Source organism: Micropterus salmoides, unplaced genomic scaffold, assembly GCF_014851395.1.
Source record: "Micropterus salmoides isolate LMB-PRFRI ecotype aquatic unplaced genomic scaffold, ASM1485139v1 Ms_hic_scaffold_2, whole genome shotgun sequence".
In the NCBI taxonomy this organism is placed as follows: domain Eukaryota; kingdom Metazoa; phylum Chordata; class Actinopteri; order Centrarchiformes; family Centrarchidae; genus Micropterus; species Micropterus salmoides.
The window spans coordinates 52,695,115-52,715,317 of NW_024041150.1; the positions used below are offsets into that span (position 1 = coordinate 52,695,115).

The 20,203-nt window shown below is 41.3% G+C and overlaps 1 protein-coding gene across 4 annotated transcripts in view; it reads right to left on the minus strand.

Moving 5' to 3' along the window:
- Nucleotides 1-5,270: 5,270 nt before the first annotated feature.
- LOC119912609 overlaps nt 5,271-20,203 on the minus strand; it is a 390,500-nt gene continuing 375,567 nt past the window's right edge. For 3 of the 4 annotated variants that reach the window (XM_038731884.1, XM_038731886.1, XM_038731883.1), the window contains 7 exons: nt 17,885-18,211; nt 17,684-17,794; nt 13,742-13,843; nt 13,421-13,546; nt 11,000-11,104; nt 7,703-8,065; nt 5,271-7,632 (listed from right to left, as the gene is read on the minus strand). In XM_038731884.1, the coding sequence (XP_038587812.1) occupies nt 7,568-7,632; nt 7,703-8,065; nt 11,000-11,104; nt 13,421-13,546; nt 13,742-13,843; nt 17,684-17,794; nt 17,885-18,211 (1,199 nt within the window). In that variant the 3' untranslated portion in view covers nt 5,271-7,567. The remainder of the gene's footprint in view (nt 7,633-7,702; nt 8,066-10,999; nt 11,105-13,420; nt 13,547-13,741; nt 13,844-17,683; nt 17,795-17,884; nt 18,212-20,203) is intronic. The other variant, XM_038731885.1, reaches the window with a different exon arrangement.

The following is a 20,203-nucleotide window of genomic DNA, read 5'->3' on the forward strand; positions in this document are numbered from 1 at the left end:
ACGGAGTTTGAGCTCCCTCCAAAGATTCTCTATTGGGTTTAGGTCTGGAGACTGGCTAGGCCACGCCAGAACCTTGATATGCTTCTTACAGAGCCACTCCTTGGTTATCCTGGCTGTGTGCTTCGGGTCATTGTCATGTTGGAAGACCCGGCCTCGACCCATCTTCAATGCTCTAACTGAGGGAAGGAGGTTGTTCCCCAAAATCTGGCAATACATGGCCCCGGTCATCCTCTCCTTAATACAGTGCAGTCGCCCTGTCCCATGTGCAGAAAAACAGCCCCAAAGCATGATGCTCCCACCCCCATGCTTCACTGTAGGGATGGTGTTCTTGGGATGGTACTCATCATTCTTCTTCCTCCAAACACGGTTAGTGGAATTATGACCAAAAAGTTCTGTAGGAGCCATTTCAATGTTTATGTCCAGGTTTGGCCATTAGGTGGCACTAGGGTTATGGCATAGTGATTGGGGCTTATCTACTTAGGCTAGCTGTAATCAAGGACAGGTGTTGCTAGAGGGAAAAGGGCAAACTAGTTTTTGACTGCCACGCCACGCGACGGAGGCTGTGGTTGAATGCATGTTAAGTGACTGTTGGTGAAGATGGAATATTGTTCTGTTATGGAAAAGGAAATCCTTGTGTAAATCCAATAAACATCTCTCACAACAGAGAAGAAAAGATAACTTTAAGCTTTGTATCATTGCTCAATCAAGCCAAAGCGACCACGGTAAGCGCGTCAACTATAGCCCACTTTAACCCTCTGCATAACCCTCGGCTGTTTTAAGCTTAGCGGTTACAAGTTCTATTTTGGTCTCATCTGACCACATGACTTTCTCCCATGACTCCTCTGGATCATCCAAATGGTCATTGGCAAACTGAAGACGGGCCTTGACATGTGCTGGTTTAAGCAGGGGAACCTTCCGTGCCATGCGTGATTTCAAACCATGACGTCTTAGTGTATTACCAACAGTAACCTTGGAAACGGTGGTCCCAGCTCTTTTCAGGTCATTGACCAGCTCCTCCCGTGTAGTTCTGGGCTGATTTCTCACCTTTCTTAGGATCATTGAGACCCCACGAGGTGAGATCTTGCATGGAGCCCCGGTCCGAGGGAGACTGACAGTCATGTTTAGCTTCTTCCATTTTCTAATGATTGCTCCAACAGTGGACCTTTTTTCACCAAGCTGCTTGGCAATTTCCCCGTAGCCCTTTCCAGCCTTGTGGAGGTGTACAACTTTGTCTCTAGTGTCTTTGGACAGCTCTTTGGTCTTGGCCATGTTAGTAGTTGGATTCTTACTGATTGTATGGGGTGGACAGGTGTCTTTATGCAGCTAACGACCTCAAACAGGTGCATCTAATTTAGGATAATAAATTGAGTGGAGGTGGACATTTTGAAGGCAGACTAACAGGTCTTTGAGAGTCAGAAGTCTAGCTGATAGACAGGTGTTCAAATACTTATTTGCAGCTGTATCATACAAATAAAAAATCATACATTGTGATTTCTGGATTATTTTTTTTTTAGATTATGTCTCTCACAGTGGACATGCACCTACGATGACAATTTCAGACCCCTCCATGATTTCTAAGTGGGAGAACTTGCAAAATAGCAGGGTGTTCAAATACTTATTTTCCTCACTGTAACTGTAATAAAAGGTTGTAAGTAAATAAGTTAGAAGGTAAGTTTATTGAAAATAATATTACAACAATATAATTATTGTTGGCATATTTTATTTTGTTTAGATAGATTTGTCAGTATTTTGGATACTGGGTGGCAGTGATTAGATGCACATGGTTGTATATTGAGGGCATAGGTGACAGGAAGTGGTAGGCACAGGTAGGGGGAGCACACACAGTTCTCAGCAGACCACGGGTTATAGACCACAAAAACAACTGGAAACAGAATAAGAAATCAACCGGTGTGTTCATCTGTTTGTACGATTTACTACTGCAATAAACCCCAAACCTCAACTGCAATAATCTCTGGAAAATCTTGTCTGTCTGTGTAAAACTACACTCATACCTGTGCATGATGGTAAAGATATGGATACTGGAAATACAGGCTAGAGGTAAAGCAAAAAGCAAATATTGCCATTACACTTTCTACTGACTGGTTGTTGACTAACAGAGTGGTTAACAACCAGCTCCTTGATTTTGGAGGAGTTGAGGTCAAGACAATTCTGCTTGCACCGCTGCGTAAAACTGTCCATCTCAGTCTCTAGCTCTCTAGCTTCGACCAAAGGAACTATAACCCTGAATGAGGAACCTTTGGAGGAAGACACTGCATTTCCACCAAAGGGACCAGCGTCTAAATTTAGTAATAGGATCTTTAATTTACCCCCCAAAATGTTTCTGCTCGGGGGGGTAGTACTTGATGAAAGTACCGGTTCTTTGGGGGGGGGGGCTTGCCTTGCAGTGAATTTCAGAATGGGCGAGTAGAGGCTACTGGCTTTAAATCGAGCATGTTAGCTGTTTTTCTATGACTGTCCCTCTCTTTTCCACCGTTGTTTGCAAACCAGTAAATCGCAATCAACAGTCTCACCAACGTCCGCTTGAGATCGTACGTCGGCATTGAATGTATTGCTCAGAAATAGCAGCCATCGGACAGCGGTGTGTTTACAGCGAACAGCTGATGGAGTTACATTAAATACTGGGTCCAAAGTTGTTGTTCTAAGTTTTCATCAGTCAGGACATTTTTATACGCAGCCAAAGTTGGTCTCCTAAACTCCAAAACAAGTGGAACAGCTGATTACAACAATCCAAAATCCAGTACCGCCGATGCTTAGGTGGACTCAGACGTGAGTCAGGCCAGCTGATCCGCAGCTGTAATAAAAGCAGCAATAAAATTATTTTCATGAAAACACGAAGATCTGTAACGTTATAATAATACTTTAAATTTCTACCTAGCGAGCAATCCTGGTTAAGTAACTTATTAAAAATATGACGTTAACTTACTCGAATCCCTTCTGTGCTGCATTCCGCCTCTAAAGGTGGCTTCGTTGGCAGTTCGCCATTGGATCAGGGCATCTGTGTCCTCACCTGGCCCTAATAACAAAAACAACTGAGATAACGCTAGATTTGAGTTATGTATGATGTGTGCTGCTGTCTTCCATCACAACATTAAACATTAGCTTAGCAGATTTAGCATAAACGTTATGCATTTGTTACGATAGTACTATATACGTTTGTTATAGATAAGCTGTAACCTGGTCACTGTCGTGGAAATGATAACCCTGGTGAGGGGTTGAGCAAAGAATTGAGTTACAACCAGTCGTTGTCTTTGAAGAATTTATTTAACAATAGAGAATAAACAGAGAAGTACTAAAACTCACATATACAGCTGGTCCAGAGACCTGCTGCCTAGGGCGGCTTCAGGCGTCTGGCCCCGTGCAAAGGGATGCATCATCATTTACACAGTCTAGGTTTCTGTGTTTTGGGGAACAGAGATCCTCTCCAGGCCTTGAATGAACATTTCATGAGAGGAACAACAAGAGGGGGAGAACACCAAAACAATCTCACAGCTCTGACCTAGTAAATGTGGACAGACTAACATAAGGAGTATAGGAGAGGAAAGGTTAAAGATAAAACACAATACATATGATGACATATGATAATATTAAAAGATCATACATGCACAATTAAATATAAGAGCACACAGTTTTCTGCCATAACAGTCACAATTGTGAATTGTTCACTTACACAAGATTACATTGTAAATAAAAATGTTAGTAGCGGCACTTAAATTTATATTCGTCTCTGCCCATCACTTGTAAAGGATGGTTGTTATCCGCCATTATTACCGGTTATGATCGTTCCAGCGCTTTGCACAGACCACGAGGTAGACTGGTCCAATACATACCGTCAGTTTCTTTCCAAATCAGGACACCATCCTACGGGGCCCCTGAAGTCCCATAACATTATTATCTTGTATGCACAAGATAATAAACATGGATCAAGCTTCAAAAACATGGGGCTGTATATTTCCCATAATGTGATGTGTCTCAATTAATAAGAAATGTCAGTATCTGTGGTAATCAATCAGATTCTTAGAGAGGTCTGAGTCACCCCAGGTCCCTCCTGTGGACACAACCCTACATTTGGTTGTCACAGTTGGTAATGCATTAGTCAAACTTTAACATTGTGTATTATTTTCCACAGACATGCTCTAAATGTCATTTATGGTTCAACATAACTCGCTCCACTATGACATCTCACTCACGGTCTTTCTTTCTGCATGTCTGTCTGTAGCTATAGAAGCAGAGAGGAATAGATGGATTCAAACGTCACTGCTGTCAGCGCTGTGACAAATCCTTCAGAAGATCTTATCATTTAAAGACTCATCAGAGAGTTCACACTGGTGAGAAACCATACAGCTGTGACCAGTGTGGGAAAACTTTTACCAACATTTGTTCTCTTAATAAAGGAAGTTTTTCCTTGCCTCTGTCGCCTAGTGCTGCTCTTGGTGGGAACTGTTGGGCTTCTGTAAATAACATCACAGAGTTCGGTCTAGACCTGCTCTTTATGAAAAGCACTGTGCGATAACTGTTGTTGTGATTTGGTGCTATATAAATAAAATTGAATTGAATTAATAGACACAAAAGCAATCACACAGCATCATGCTAAACCTTTAGTTTTAGAGCTAAGCTATGTATTGCCTCTTGCCTCTTCTCCCATTGCCCTCAATCCAACCACTTTTGACAAAGAAATTGGGTTCACGAGGCCGAGATTTTAAGATCAAGTTTAATTATATTCAGGAAGCAGGTTACAATTCAAACTCTAATCTGACACAGAGAGGGAAAGTAGCAGCATCTGTAAACACCAGAACAACGTTGCACATCTAAAGTTCAAATTAATTGAACTTTTGAGGCAACCAGGCAACGGCTTTATCTCATGTGTCCATTTTTTGGAATATAGCCTAATTGTCCTTTTTTTTTTTTGTCATTCTTTCAGAGGGACAGACCGCCCCCCCCAAAACAATGGGTGGGGAAGCACTGTCATATCTAATGACCATTGATGTATTAGCAGTTTATTTATTACTGTCAGTTTATTTACTTCATGTGACCATAGGTAGCCCAAAGGTGGAACTGTAATGGCATCAGGAGTTTCCACTGTGGTTCAAGGCTGAGAAAGGCTTTTCTGTTGGACTCCACAATTATTCTCTAGCATTAAATGTCTTCTCTGTTTCTCTGGGTCAGACTCTCTAACAGCCCTCTGGTGTATGAGCTCTGCCCTTCAGCTGAATCACTCTGTTATTCTTTAATAAATATCACAAAGACACCTGTTTGTAGCAAGTTTTTTTTATTTGTGAATTTCTTCAGACATTGTCGGTTCCGCTGTCAGTATTGGTCATCATTTAGGACACAAACAGTTGTGGAAGATGGACGTCTATTTCAGTCCATATTTATCCCAACACAGACAAAATAAAACTGTAAAATGTTACCTTACCAAGAGTGACAACAAATATGGAGGCCTAGTGTTCTTAAAAAGAAATTTTTCTCAAAAAAACAGTCACAAGCTGGTGATTCTTTTTAGGTTTAGGCTATTTAGATAGAATTTTTCACAAAATCAAAGCCTAATCTCGTCTCCTAGCAAAGCAGGATGTTTAACTGTATACTCACTTTTCCAATGCCTTTTCAGTGACGTTTTGCTAGAAGAATGAGTACAGCCTCAGAGTACAATACTGCCAAATGTCTGAACCATTCAATTCAAATGATTTATTTGCCATTGTCTTACACTAAACTAATGAAGAGTCGCACGTAGCACAGCCGAACATGTTATATAAACCAAAAAATGCAGTCCTAAGCTTGAACATGTGACTGGGTGTCTGGGCTGAATTAAAGAAGAAAAATGGAGTTGAAGATGAAGTTGAGTTAAAAAACAAACAATTAAGTGTTAAGTCGTCAGAAGTCTGATCTAAACTGAAGAAAACAGTTTATCGTTGCTGCTTTGCCATAAGTCGTTTGTAAGTTTTTTTGTTTTTTTTTAAAGGGTTTTAAACTCATTGAAAGGAAGTTGTAAGATGAGAGAGACACCTTTTTAACTTTCAGCTAAAACCAAATGTATCTTAAAGAATGGCAAGACTGTTTTTTTTTTTTTTTTTTTTTTTTTTCTCCACAGCTTTTCTATTACAATTTGCTGGACGGGTTTATTGTTCATCTGTTTGCAGCAATAATCTGCTCTGCCCACAGATCTCCACCCTGATCTTTAGTAACGATGGTTAGAATATTTCCTGCTCTTCCTTCAGCTCTGAAAGACTATACTCTTCAATAATATTCACAGTTCAACAGCAGGAAACATTTTCTCCTGACTTCAGGTCCTATTGAGCCGCGACTGGTTTCCTCTGTAGTTTTAGTAACTAACTGAACAGAAACGGTAATCTGTCGCATCTGATTTCTTTCTTTTTGTATAAAAAAGGACAAAGTGTGAAATCCAACATTTCCACATTTAGAGAAAAGACTGACATGTATATACAGTCACTAACACCTTGTTGGCTTCACTGGACTATAACTAGTGTCTTTACTGGACCTGTGTGGACCTGGATCTAGTCTCAGAGTCCTGTTTCTATGTTTTAAAGTCTTGTGTCTCCTGCCAGCTGAAAGCTTCCTGCAGCATCTGTCCAATAATCTGTCTAATAAATATTCAGCAGGTCTCAGATGAAGCTTTTCCTTCATGGTTGTGATGATGATGTTGGAACCAACAACTCGTCCTGTTTCACATCAACACACTCGGAGCTGGATGGAAAACCCAGAGTTAACAGAGCCAGTCCATAAGCAGCTTCATGATACTGGTTATGCTGGACGGCCATTGTTAGACTCAGTGAGACCAGATCAACCAGAGAGACCCAGACTCAGTTAAACCTGCTTCAGGATTCAGGCCCCAGATGTGAGGGAGCAATAAAGATGGAGAGAAATGTTGCAGATCAGACCTGTGGTTTGTTTGTAAAGTGTGACAGCAGACTGAGATTAGAGAATGAAGAAGACAGACATTTGGAGCTCAGCTCTCCTGAAGGAGCCGAGATGAAGCTGGAACAACAAGAGGAAGAAGAGAGAAGTCTTTTGGCTGAAGAAGAGGAAGCAGACAGAGGGACAGAGTATTTAGGATTCATTTCTGATTTGGATTCCACACATGGAATCATTTTCATTTGCTGAATCATCATGAAGACGTTCAGAGCCTCTGCTGCTGCTGTTATTGCCTTTTACACTTCTGGAGGAATATTAATATTAGAATTTACACTTTTACTGTCCGTCAGATCGGCCGACCAATCAACAAGCAGCCTGTTTCTGCCCCGTAACAGACGTCCTCATAGGATCCAGCTGGGGCTCCTCTCTGCTCCACCTGTGAAAGTGAGGGGAACATCCTGGATGATGGAGGAAGCAGAATGACCCAGAGACAACATGCTGCCTGTGAGGTCAACAGGAATCAATAGTGAGTGTGTAGACTGTGTGTGAGAGTCAGTAGGAGGAGTCAGAGTGAAGAGGAAGCTGACAAAGTGTCCTCCTGTCTTCATCTGTCCTCCATCAGCTGCTTCACCTCCATTTTCTCTCTGATCCAGAGTCAGATCGGATCAATGATCAAAGATCAAACAGATTGATCGGCCATCAGAGGAGTTGGATCAGTGGAGCTGCTTCTGTTCCTGCTTCTCTCTGCAGAGGAGACAGAGGACAGTCAGACAGAAACAAACACAGAGACTCTGACCTCAGTCTGCATACTGACCTTTGACCCTGAGATCAACTGTTTTCACTCTCATGATGCGCCGGTCGATACCGTGCCAGTAGATGCTGCTGATGCGCCGGTCGATGGTGCACCAGTATCGTCCTCCGTCTCTGTCTGTGGGGTATTTCAGGGTCAGACTGAGGTCTCCAGTTCTCAGCAGGTCTTCCTTCATCTCTGTTCGGCCTCTGTAAGCCCAGTCCTGTTGGTCAAGCTGGTCAGAGCCGTTCTTATATACGTGGACCTTCTTGTTGTAACTGTCCCTCCACTCCACTGTGCCGTCTTCAGGCAGATAAACTGTGGTTTTGCAGGGCAGCAGGACAGACTCCACCCCTGAATCCACCTCCACCTTGTAGACTACGAGGACTACAAAGCACAACATCAGCTGTACAGACAGCAGCAGGAACTCTGAAATATGTCCCATTGTTCCATCTAACAGAGACAGTGTTGTCTTTGGTGTCTCTACAATCAACAGCACAACTGACTGTTTATTAAATCACTGAGTATTATTGTCAGATGGACTCAATCAAATCTTTATTAAAGTTAGAATCTGTTCAGCAGTGGTGGAAAGTAAAGAAGTACAAATTAATACAAGATTACTGAATGAAAAAAATAAAAATTTTAATTAAAACATGGGAACGAGGTAGTAAAGCATCCCGCGTTTAAATTACCTCGTGGCCACGAGTTAAGAGCATATAAAAAGCGTCAGCACAATGGAGCCACATTTCTCCCTAAAGCAGAGACTGCAGAGAGCTGCTCCAGCTGCCACCGGCCTAAAGCACTCCTTGGGTAACAGCTATGGATAGAGAGTATTTGATTAACTTTAATTTTACTTTAGGAGTGAGTTATCCTATGGCAATGGCAGCGGAAAGAGAGGAAAGAGAGCAGGATCAGAGTTATGTTGGCCCAGCTTGGACATAAAGCCGCTCCTTAACCTCTGGACAAAATGGGACTAAGGCTGGCCAAGAAATGAAAATCAGAGACTGCTGTGCCCAAATCTTTACAGAGACCTGCTTATCAACATCCTGGATCAAGCAGTCCATGCATCTTTTCCGAGCTGGCAGTGCGCCTGGACTTTCTATGTGAGGAAGATAACCACGTTATCTTGTTGCTGCTGTTTACGTTCACCTAAAATCAGTGGGAGGCAACAAAAACAGCTATTTCTCTAGTTCACTCTCCCCCCCCCCTTCTCTCTCTCTCTCACGCTACTACAATGGGTGGGAAAGGTATTAGGTCTGACAGTTATATTGAAAGGAAACAGGCTGACTATCAACATCGCTGATGTTTGGTGCTAAAAGGCTGTCAATAGACACTGTTTCCCAAACAGACTTTTTATGATGGTGGTGTTTTCATCTTGTTACTGCGGTTTACATTCACCAAAGAGCAAATAAAAATAAACTGGGGACATCTGTTGCCTATGTATAGACCTATATAAATTACTGTAGATTACTTTTATTTTAAATGTTACCTTATTTACAGTACATTTAATCATCTGCTAAGTTCTGTGTGTAGGCTAGCATTAAACAGAGCATTCACAATGATCACTTAAAATCAGCAGGGGAGGTGTTTAGTCTCCCCCCCCCCCCCCCCTACATGGGTGGAAAAGGAATTAATGACAGTTATATTGAAAAGCAAGCAGGCTAAGACAGTGAACCATTATGAGTTAGTTAGCTTTTGATCCCTGCTCCGTTTCAGCACTCCGGACAAAGGGGCACAAGGTAATTAAAACGTGGGAAGGAGGTAGTATCTAATTTCCATTAGATACCATGTTTTAATTACCTTGTAGCCATTAAGTACTACCTCATTTTCGTAAGAATACAATTTTTTTCATTCAGTGATCATTTTAGGGTTATGCAACTTTCACTTTGCTACATTTCTAAGCCAAGTGACGACATTTCACTCAGTTACATTCTGCACGAGATCTCATTACATCATTATTAGCATGAAAAGAAAGAAAAGCATGCAGCGCACACGAGTCGAGCAACATTGAAAAACAAATGTAAAACTTTCCTGTCCAAGGTGAAAGTGAGTATTTATGTGTACCCTGTAACCTGGAAAAGATAAACGTGTTGTGCTTCTAAATGCGCTCATGCACAAATGAAACTTGCACATTCCAGCATGAAACATCTGTGGGACCAGATGATGTGATAGCACTCCTCATAGGCGCACATCATTTTGAAATAGTTATTATTATTAGATAAGACAGTCATCTTTCTCTCAGTTAAGGTTAAGTTACAACTCTGGACTAATACAAGAGAGAAAGCAATGAATTGACATTGAATATGTCAATGTTGATAAAACAGGGCAATATGGATGCACATCTTAGTAAATAATAAGCATCACATATTTGGCCAAATCAGCTGATAACATTAATTTATAGAAAATATCTATAATTTAGAGTGGCAATGCTTAAGTTCGTCAGTAACGTAGATGTGTCATCAGCCAGTACGATCACAATAAATCCACATCCAGCCTCAGCCTGTACGCGCACAGCCAGAGATGAACAGCCAGCATCTGATACAAGCAGCTCAGACCCTGATGGAACAGTTGCTGCTCCACCACATTACCCAGCAGATTGGCCCCCAGTCTTTTCAGCCAAGAGGTTTCTATTCAGGCTTATTGAAGGGGGAGGATTGTAAGTGAGAGCATTGTGGTGTCAGGTGTAAGTGTGCAGCACACCTGCTCTGTTTTTGCATTGTGAGTCGCAGCCCGTTTGTGACCGAGTGGTAACGTAGCTGGTAGAGTTTTGCAATATAAACATCTAAAAACTGAAGCCAACCTTCCTCTGTTTGGGACTGTAAGCTGATAAAGTGCATCAGTGATGCTGAATGCACAAAAACTCACAAAACACCCTGGACCAGCTAACCAACTCCTCTCACCGGGCCCTGCTGTTCACAGACTAAGGAGTGCCCTGTAAAGAGCTACAGACATGTTTGATGAAGAACAGATAGTGATTGATCCTCCACAATCAGCCATGTTTCACACACATTAGCACAGAAACAATAAAAAACTAATGTGCCTGCTCTGAGCAGCAGTCGACCAGATGACTGAGCACAACACTTACTAAAGCTGTCAAGCCTGCAGCGTTTAGCCTGCTGTTTAATACCACAGAAGAAAAAATGTTCCCTCTCTGTCCAAATAAATGCAGTGAACCACACTTATGTTGGAGAGCTACAGCAGATGTTTTTAACTCTCAATTCTTAGTTTCTAGAAGAAGAGGCAATCAGTCTCAGCAGTCACAAAGCGATAAGGGTAAAGATGATAACCATTGGCATGATGGGATGTGTGGTAGTGACATACCTGACATGAAGTAGCGCAGAAGATCTTTCAAAAAAGTCCTAGCAATGAAACCTCCGCAAACCAGGAGTAAAAGGGCAAACAGAAGACCCACGATAGCCAGGAAAACTGTGGCCAAAGATGAAAATCGGTTATTTGGGAACCAGAAACAAAAAGAACATGACCTCTGACCTCCATCATATGTACAATATGTAATAACGTAATACATACTGGCACTTTTCCATTGCTGGTACCAGCTCAACTCACCCCGACTCACTTTTGACCCACTGTCCTCTGTTTTCCATGCAGATAGTATGCCTCGATGTAGCTCGTTGTCGTAATAAACACCACACGAAACTGCTGCAACATAATGTTCAACGCGACACGCACAAGTAAACCACACACACCGGCTGTCTCTTGATTTAAGTTAAAACGCTTTAACAGTACTCAGAATCTAAAGACAGATAAGCTCACAAGAATCTTACAGCTGTGTTTTCCTCTGTCGTTGCTGGAGTCTCTGCTGCGTTGGCTGCAGTGGTCTAAGTGACTGTGGGACCAGAGCACTCAGCTCGCTTGGAACCTCGACAGAGGTGATACGATAAAAAGTACCATTTGGCAGGTACAGGTACAACTTTTCTCCGATGGAAAACCCAAAAAGACGAGGAGAGTGTTGTAGGATATTCGAGCTGGTACCATGCAGTGGAAAGGCGCCATGTGACACATATTAGCAAATCAGTGTATAGCAAGGGAGACAGACAGGTCTTGGTTGCTACGTCTCCTGCATGAACTCAGAGGCTGAGTAAGGATAGAAAAATGTGTTATTGCCAAAATACGAGGTACAGGAACTAATGGTTTCTGTCACGTCTAGAGTGGCTCAAAACATCGGCCAATACAGTTTGGGGCCAGGCGGCCCACCACAATCGGTCAGACATTCCCTCACCAATACATCATCCTTGCAGTCCTCTTAAATATGTATACCTACTGTAATATTCCTCCAAACCGCTATGAAGCTGAAGTGCTATGTGAAGTGCTATGTGAAGTGGACCAGTGTACTCATTGCACTAATTTACTGACTCCCTGGTGATCAGAATTGGTCATGGAGTCACAACTCATACTCAAGTACAAGTAAAAGTAATTTTCAACGGTAAGAAAATGCTGCTAGAAGACACAGTATCATATCAAATTATTATTAGGTCCAGAATTGTTAAAATTCCCTGTCAAAGCAGTTTATTCAAGTATTGCATGCAGCAGATGAGAGTAAACACAAAACAACTTTGTTGTCTGTAAATTAAAATGGTTTTCATGTTACATAAACATTCATCCATTTTAGCACATTATGCTAAAAGGGTTGTTTATTAGGCCTATTTTGTACAGTCATAACTTTATCAAGGGAGCCCCTATTCTGAGTGGCCAGTCTAAGGCACACCTGTGCGATATCCATGCTGTCTGATCAGCATCTTGATATGCCACACCTGTGAGGTGGATAGATTATCTGTGCAAAGGAGAAGTGCTCACTAATACAGATTGTGACAGATTTGTGAACAATATTTGAGAGAAATAGGCCTTTTGTGTACATAGAGAAAGTCTTAGATCTTTGAGTTCAGCTCATGATGAATGGGGGCAAAAACAAAAGTGTTGGGTTTATAATTATGTTCAGTGTAACTTGATCATGATACATAGGGACCTAGGTTGGCAGAGTGGGCTTAGCCAACGTGTTGCTGACATCACCTAGTCAGCCATAAGGACAGTTGGCTATGCAACTTTAGCTACAAAAACAATGTCACATAGCTTATTGCTACGCTATTTAACATTGACTAACAGAAAGATGACCAGAATTAAGTGACGGTCTCACTTATCATCTGCCTTAATTAAAGTACTCATAATCATCATCATTATGGCACGGCACACACCCTACCTTCCTGCTCCTTCCCTACAGGTCCCTATTCAGCTATGATTTCCACGTCACCTCCACTCTCCTCCTGCTCACTATGTCCCTCTGCTTCCCTGTCATATGTCTCCTCCTCTGCCTGGCAGTGGCCACGGCAATCCTTTCCTCCTTCAAGTGACTGTGGCTGCACATTGTCAAGTCCTGCAGCTGATGTTGAAGCTACAGCCCGGTAGCAAACACATCATTTATTTTGGCACATTTTTGAACCCGGGCGTTTGACACAAGAAACAGAGGGCCAGTTTCAGTATAGACTTGAAACCAGTGGGCCGCTGCCTGTCCCTGCTTTATGGGCCATTCATTGGCACATTTTCTTTATTTTCAATAATTAACTTCTAGAACAGAACTTGGAAGTTTGTCTTCAGCTCTCTGCAGCAGTTGTTTTTAACTCTCAACTCTTTTGGTTTCTGGAAGAAGTTAGCAAACTCAGCAATCAAAGAGCGACAAAGGTAAAGATGCTAACCATTGGCTTGATGGGTAATGTAGTAGTAGTGACATACCTGACAGGTTCCCATACTCGAGATTTTCAGAAAGGTGCAGACCTCCAACACCAAGTACCAGGAGATACAGGAGAGCCGAAAGAACCAGATGAACCAGGAGAACTTTGCACCAGTATGGAAAATGTTCTGTAGGAACCAGAAACATAAAGAACATGACCTCTGACCTTTAACCTGTATCTTCAGCACTGACCTCTGCAGCAGTTGTTTTTAACTCTTAGTTTCTGAAAGAAGTGAACGGCAGTCTGCCTAAGCAGGCGAGCAGCTTCAAGGGTAAGAATGATAACCATTTACATGATAGGAAGTATTGTAGTTGTTACATACCTGACATGAAATAGTGCCAATAATTTATGACAAGCGTTCTGGCAACAAAAAGACCACCAACCAGGGGAACCCCGGAAAACAGGTACCAGGAAATAAGTTGTCCTGTGGGAAACAGAAAATATACATGAACATAAAGATGATGACGTTTAACCTCAGATCTTTACCTTTACCTGGTAGACTGAGAGGACAACAAAGCACAACATCAGCTGTACAGACAGCAGCAGGGACTCTGAAATATGTCCCATTGTTCCATCTAACAGAGACAGTGTTGTCTTTGGTGTCTCTACAATCAACAGCACAACTGACTGTTTATTAAAGACCCAGTTTGTTATATTTCTGAGGATCTATTGACAGAAATGCAATTCAATATCCATAACTATGTTTTCAGTGGTATATAAAGACCTTACATAATGAACTGTTATGTTTTTATTACCTCAGAAACCTGTCATTTCTATCTCCATACACCGCGGGTCCCCTTACATGTATATGAAGGTATTTTTGTGTCTTTTTAATGCAAGCAACAAAAAAACCCGTATTATATCATATTTATCGCACTGCAATCAAAAATCATGTTTGTAATGAAAAAATAAACAGGCCTTCTTTGTGTCAAAAAGTTTTCCTTGTGAGTCAGAACGTTTTGCAAGTTAATAAATTTTGCAGTTTTGCAAGTTGAAAAGTTTTTCGAGTCAAAAACGGTCTAAATAAGAGATTCTCCTTTTTTAGAATGATATGTATAACAGTTAGCTAACGTTAGCTTGGCATGAAGCTTGACTGGCAGTGCATTTGTTCACTCAGACATGACTAGCTAGGCTAAGGTTAGCGACTCATGTTTAACACATTGTACTATGATATCCGGCAAAACTAGTTTTCTGTGACTGCGGTAGTTTATGGTCACACAGCATAAACTAGACTTTAGACCACTGATATGACATTGAAAATATAGACGTTATCTAGATATTTTGAGGTGTTGCTGCCAGAGCGCTACAGGATATAAAAGTCCCACCTTCCATTGTGGCTGGCTCTCTCCCTGACAGCACCTTACTGCTTTGCTGAACCATTGTTTTTATTTTTACTCCACAAAACCTTATCCCACAGTGTATGAACACTACTTATTTAACACTGGCTTCCTATCCATAGGTTCCTGTCACTAACACATTATTTCATTTACTGAAGTGTAATAACTGTACATTATTTCAAGTCATACAAAACAACTTTAACGTTTGTAACCTTTTTAATGATGTTTTCATGAATGCAGGATATGATTTTAATTTATTTAACAGTTTTTTATGTAGTGTTAATCATATGTTAAATAAAATCAGGTAAGACTATTTGGTAACACTTTCTATGAAGATCATCGCTATAATGACTTATGCATATATTTATAACACGATATAATGCGTCCATAAGACATTATAACAGTTGTTATAATCACTTACAAACATGCATTAGCCGCTATAGCAAAGTTCATATATTATAAGGTCTTATAATTAGTTCATATGGTATTATGTCCACTTGTAATATATTATACAGGGATAGATATTTCAACACTTAAAGCAAACAAAGACATACTATCTAACTTTAAACATTACTATAAGCTATTATACCATTTTATATCAATAATTGTAAATGGTGACTAAAGTGTATTTATAACTAGGCAGAGTCGGTGGTTATAATGTGATATGGAACATGGTCGGAGATTGTTGGTGCACATTGACATAAACTGGTATTACTATTAGTTATAAAACATTAAATCAAAAGGTTGATGAACTTTGCTATAGCGCCTAATGCATGTTTGTAAGTGATTACTGTTATAATGTCTTATGGACACATTATATCGTGTTATAAATATACGAATAAGTCATTATAGCGATGACCTTCATAGAAAGTGTTACTGAACATTTTTCTAAATGGATTATGTTAATAAAATAGATTACTGTCCCACAAAATGAACATGTAAACAATTGCACATCAATAAATTTTTGCTGCGTGAAGGTGCAACTTTTTCAGCAATCTGTAAACAGAGAATAAGCATGTGTATTTCACTTTACACATAATATGCCATAATTTCCATGTAGCATATTCACATGTAGTTCATCCCTTTACCAGCACTCTTTAATGCTAACGAAAGCTACTTGAAACTATGTCTCATCATCGGTCTAAATCATGCCGTCTATGAGGCAGTGAGCTGCTGTTGAATGTATCCAATACTATATGACTGTCTACAACGAGGACCTGCAACTTTGAGATTTCATTTTAGTGATTGGGTCTGTTTTTATTATAATTATAAAGTCATGTAAGTAACGTAACAACATACCGATTCACCGCTAACACAGCCCTCTGCGTGTTTGGTTTCTACTGTGGGTAAGATCCGGTCAGCTGATTGTTTTCTTCTGTGTTTTTTGTGGTGAGGCAGTGTAGTTAACTGGGGAGCTTCAGCTGATGGCCTTCTGGTGGGCAAACTATGCAACACCCATGACATGAGTGAAGGATCTGACTCTCTGTTTCTTTTTTAATAGTCACATATCTGCTGTTATAAAATGGCTGATGCCGATTAAATGCAATTAGCTCATATTGACAGATAATATCGGCCAGCCGATAAATCGGTCGGGCTCTAATATAAACACACACTGATGTCTGAAGAACAACATCGCAACTCGGGAAATTGGGACCATCCAAGGACACGAGAATGCACTGTGACCCACTGGTTGCAATACGCAACCCTTATCACTAGATGGCAATGAAACTTTCACACTGAACCTTTAAATGACTGAGTATTATTGTCAGATGGACTCAATCAAATCTTTATTAAAGTTAGAATCTGAAGGTTTTCATTAAATGTCTGTTCAGTCACTATCTATCGTCTAATGAGGTAACACAGTGCTGACTGAGCCTGTGGCCCACTGATCAAAGTACTGCAGTATTTACATATCTGCAGTATTACCAAGTGAAAAACTGCAATATTAAGTTGCAGCTAATGCAAAGTAAACATTTCCTGCTGCTGCAGCTTCACATTAAAAGCATCTAACTGGGGAAACACCAGTTGACTTTTACTTTTTATTGTAGTCACAGGAAATGCTTTTTGTCAGTAAGATTAGCACTGACCGTTATCATTCATTCATTCAACAACGTGTCTACAAAACAAGACAACGGCCATTTTAACATTTTCTGCCAGCGGCTCAGTTTGAAATGTTGCAGGGAGTGATGGAAGAGTCAGGAGCAGCCACAGTGAGCTTTTGTGTTGCGGGAGCGGGTGTGACGCGGTTCTGTCCCTCCCTGCTCCCCAGACTCCATCAGTAGTGGTTTCAGAAAGTCACTGTGAATAATAAACTCATCATTCTGTTTCAAGTGTGCCGTATGTGGATTTAACCAACGTGGTCCATGTCTTGTAACTTAACACCAGATAGCATCTCTCTGTGTTTCTCTGCAAAATGCTGAAATTGGTCGCTAAAAACAACCTAGGCTGCTGTTATTATACCTGGATGGCCCGGCCAAGTGAACTGTATCTTGAAACACTGTATTTAAAGTTAGTGCGAGCTGTAGGCCTATATTTTGTAAATATTGTACTGTAAACCTATTTTTTTGTCTTCCAACTGCATGTGTCACTTGAGTATTTTGGTCCAGTAATGATTGAGTGATCATGCCTGCCTGGATCTGAACCAAACAATGGATTTGGTGAATCATTACCCTTAGTAAGCACTCAAACCGCACTGTAAAGTGCTGTGAACATGTGTTCTGAAGAACAGTGATTCAGCCTCCACAGTCAGCCATGTTTTACACACATCAGCACAGAAACAACAAAGAACTAATGTGTCTGTTCTACAGGGTTGTTTTTAACAAAAAACTATTTTAGTTTCTGTAAGAATTAAGTGACCTCAGCTATAAAGAATGACAAGGGTAAGGAAGACAACCATTGGCATGATGGGAAGTGTAGTAGTAACATACCTAACGTGTAATAGTGACGAAAATGCACCAAAACACACCCTGCAACAAAAAGACCAACAGCCAGGAGAAGCAGGAAAGGCAGGAGAACTTTGGCCCACAATGGAAATCGTTCTGTGGGAACAGGAAACACAAAGAACATTACCTCTGACCTCTAACCTGCATCTACAGCTCTGACCTCTGACCTCTATCTACAGCACTGACCTCTGACCCAGAGCTTCACTTGTTTCTTCATCAGGATGTCTCTCTCCCTGCTGTAGACGGTGCAGGTGTAGATGTTACTGTCTCTGCCTTTGGGGTATTTCAGGGTCAGACTGAGGTCTCCAGATCTCTGTAGGTTTCTCTTCATGCCAGTTCGGCCTCTGTAAAGACTGAACTGTTCTTCAGGCTGCTCAGAGCCGTTCTTATATACGTGGACCTTCCTGTCATCTCTAGCTGTCCACTCCACTGTGACGTCTTTAGGCAGGTGAACTGTGGTTTTGCAGGGCAGCAGGACAGACTCCACCCCTGAATCCACCTCCACCTGGTAGACTGAGAGGACAACAAAGCACAACATCAGCTGTACAGACAGCAGCAGGAACTCTGAAATATGTCCCATTGTTCCATCTAACAGAGACAGTGTTGTCTTTGGTGTCTCTACAATCAACAGCACAACTGACTGTTTATTAAATCACTGAGTATTATTGTCAGATGGACTCAATCAAATCTTTATTAAAGTTAGAATCTGAAGGTTTTCATTGAAATAAATGTCTCTTCAGTCACTGTCTATCGTCTAATGAGGTAACACAGTGCTGACTGAGCCTGTGGCCCACTGATCAAAGTACTGCAGTATTTACATACAGTGGGTACGGAAAGTATTCAGACCCCTTTAAATTTTTCACTCTTTGTTTCATTGCAGCCATTTACCAAAAATCAAAAAAGTTCATTTTATTTCTCAGTAATGTACACTCAGCACCCCATCTTGACAGAAAAAAACAGAAATGTAGAAATTTTTGCAAATGTATTAAAAAAGAAAAACTGAAATATCACATGGTCATAAGTATTCAGACCCTTTGCCGTGACACTCATATTTAACTCAGGTGCTGTCTATTTCTTCTGATCATCCTTGAGATGGTTCTACACCTTCATTTGAGTCCAGCTGTGTTTGATTATACTGATTGGACTTGATTAGGAAAGCCACACACCTGTCTATATAAGACCTTACAGCTCACAGTGCATGTCAGAGCAAATGAGAATCATGAGGTCAAAGGAACTGCCTGAAGAGCTCAGAGACAGAATTGTGGCAAGGCACAGATCTGGCCAAGGTTACAAAAAAATTTCTGCTGCACTTAAGGTTCCTAAGAGCACCGTGGCCTCCATAATCCTCAAATGGAAGACGTTTGGGACGACCAGAACCCTTCCTAGAGCTGGCCGTCCGGCCAAACTGAGCTATCGGGGGAGAAGAGCCTTGGTGAGAGAGGTAAAGAAGAACCCAAAGGTCACTGTGGCTGAGCTCCAGAGATGCAGTCGGGAGAGGGGAGAAAGTTGTAGTAAGTCAACCATCACTGCAGCAATCCACCAGTCGGGGCTTTATGGCAGAGTGGCCCGACGGAAGCCTCTCCTCAGTGCAAGACACATGAAAGCCCGCATGGAGTTTGCTAAAAAACACCTGAAGGACTCCAAGATGGTGATAAATAAGATCCTCTGGTCTGATGAGACCAAGATAGAACTTTTTGGCCTTAATTCTAAGCGGTATGTGTGGAGAAAACCAGGCACTGCTCATCACCTGTCCAATACAGTCTCAACAGTGAAGCATGGTGGTGGCAGCATCATGCTGTGGGGGGGTTTTTCAGCTGCAGGGACAGGACGACCGGTTGCAATCGAGGGAAAGATGAATGCGGCCAAGTACAGAGATATCCTGGACGAAAACCTTTTCCAGAGTGCTCTGGACCTCAGACTGGGCCGAAGGTTTACCTTCCAACAAGACAATGACCCTAAGAACACCGCTAAAATAACGAAGGAGTGGCTTCACAATAACTCCGTGGCTGTTCTTGAATGGCCCAGCCAGAGCCCTGACTTAAACCCAATTGAGCATCTCTGGAGAGACCTGAAAATGGCTGTCCACCAACGTTTACCATCCAACCTGACAGAACTGGAGAGGATCTGCAAGGAGGAATGGCAGAGGATACCCAAATCCAGATGTGAAAAACTTGTTGCATCTGTCCCAAAACGACTCATGGCTGTATTAGATCAAAAGGGTGCTTCTACTAAATACTGAGCAAAGGGTCTGAATACTTATGACCATGTGATATTTCAGTTTTTCTTTTTTAATAAATTTGCAAAAATTTCTACATTTCTGTTTTTTTCTGTCAAGATGGGGTGCTGAGTGTACATTACTGAGAAATAAAATGAACTTTTTTGATTTTTGGAAAATGGCTGCAATGAAACAAAGAGTGAAAAATTTAAAGGGGTCTGAATACTTTCCGTACCCACTGTATCTGCAGTATTACCAAGTGAAAAACTGTAGTATTAGGTTGCTGCTAA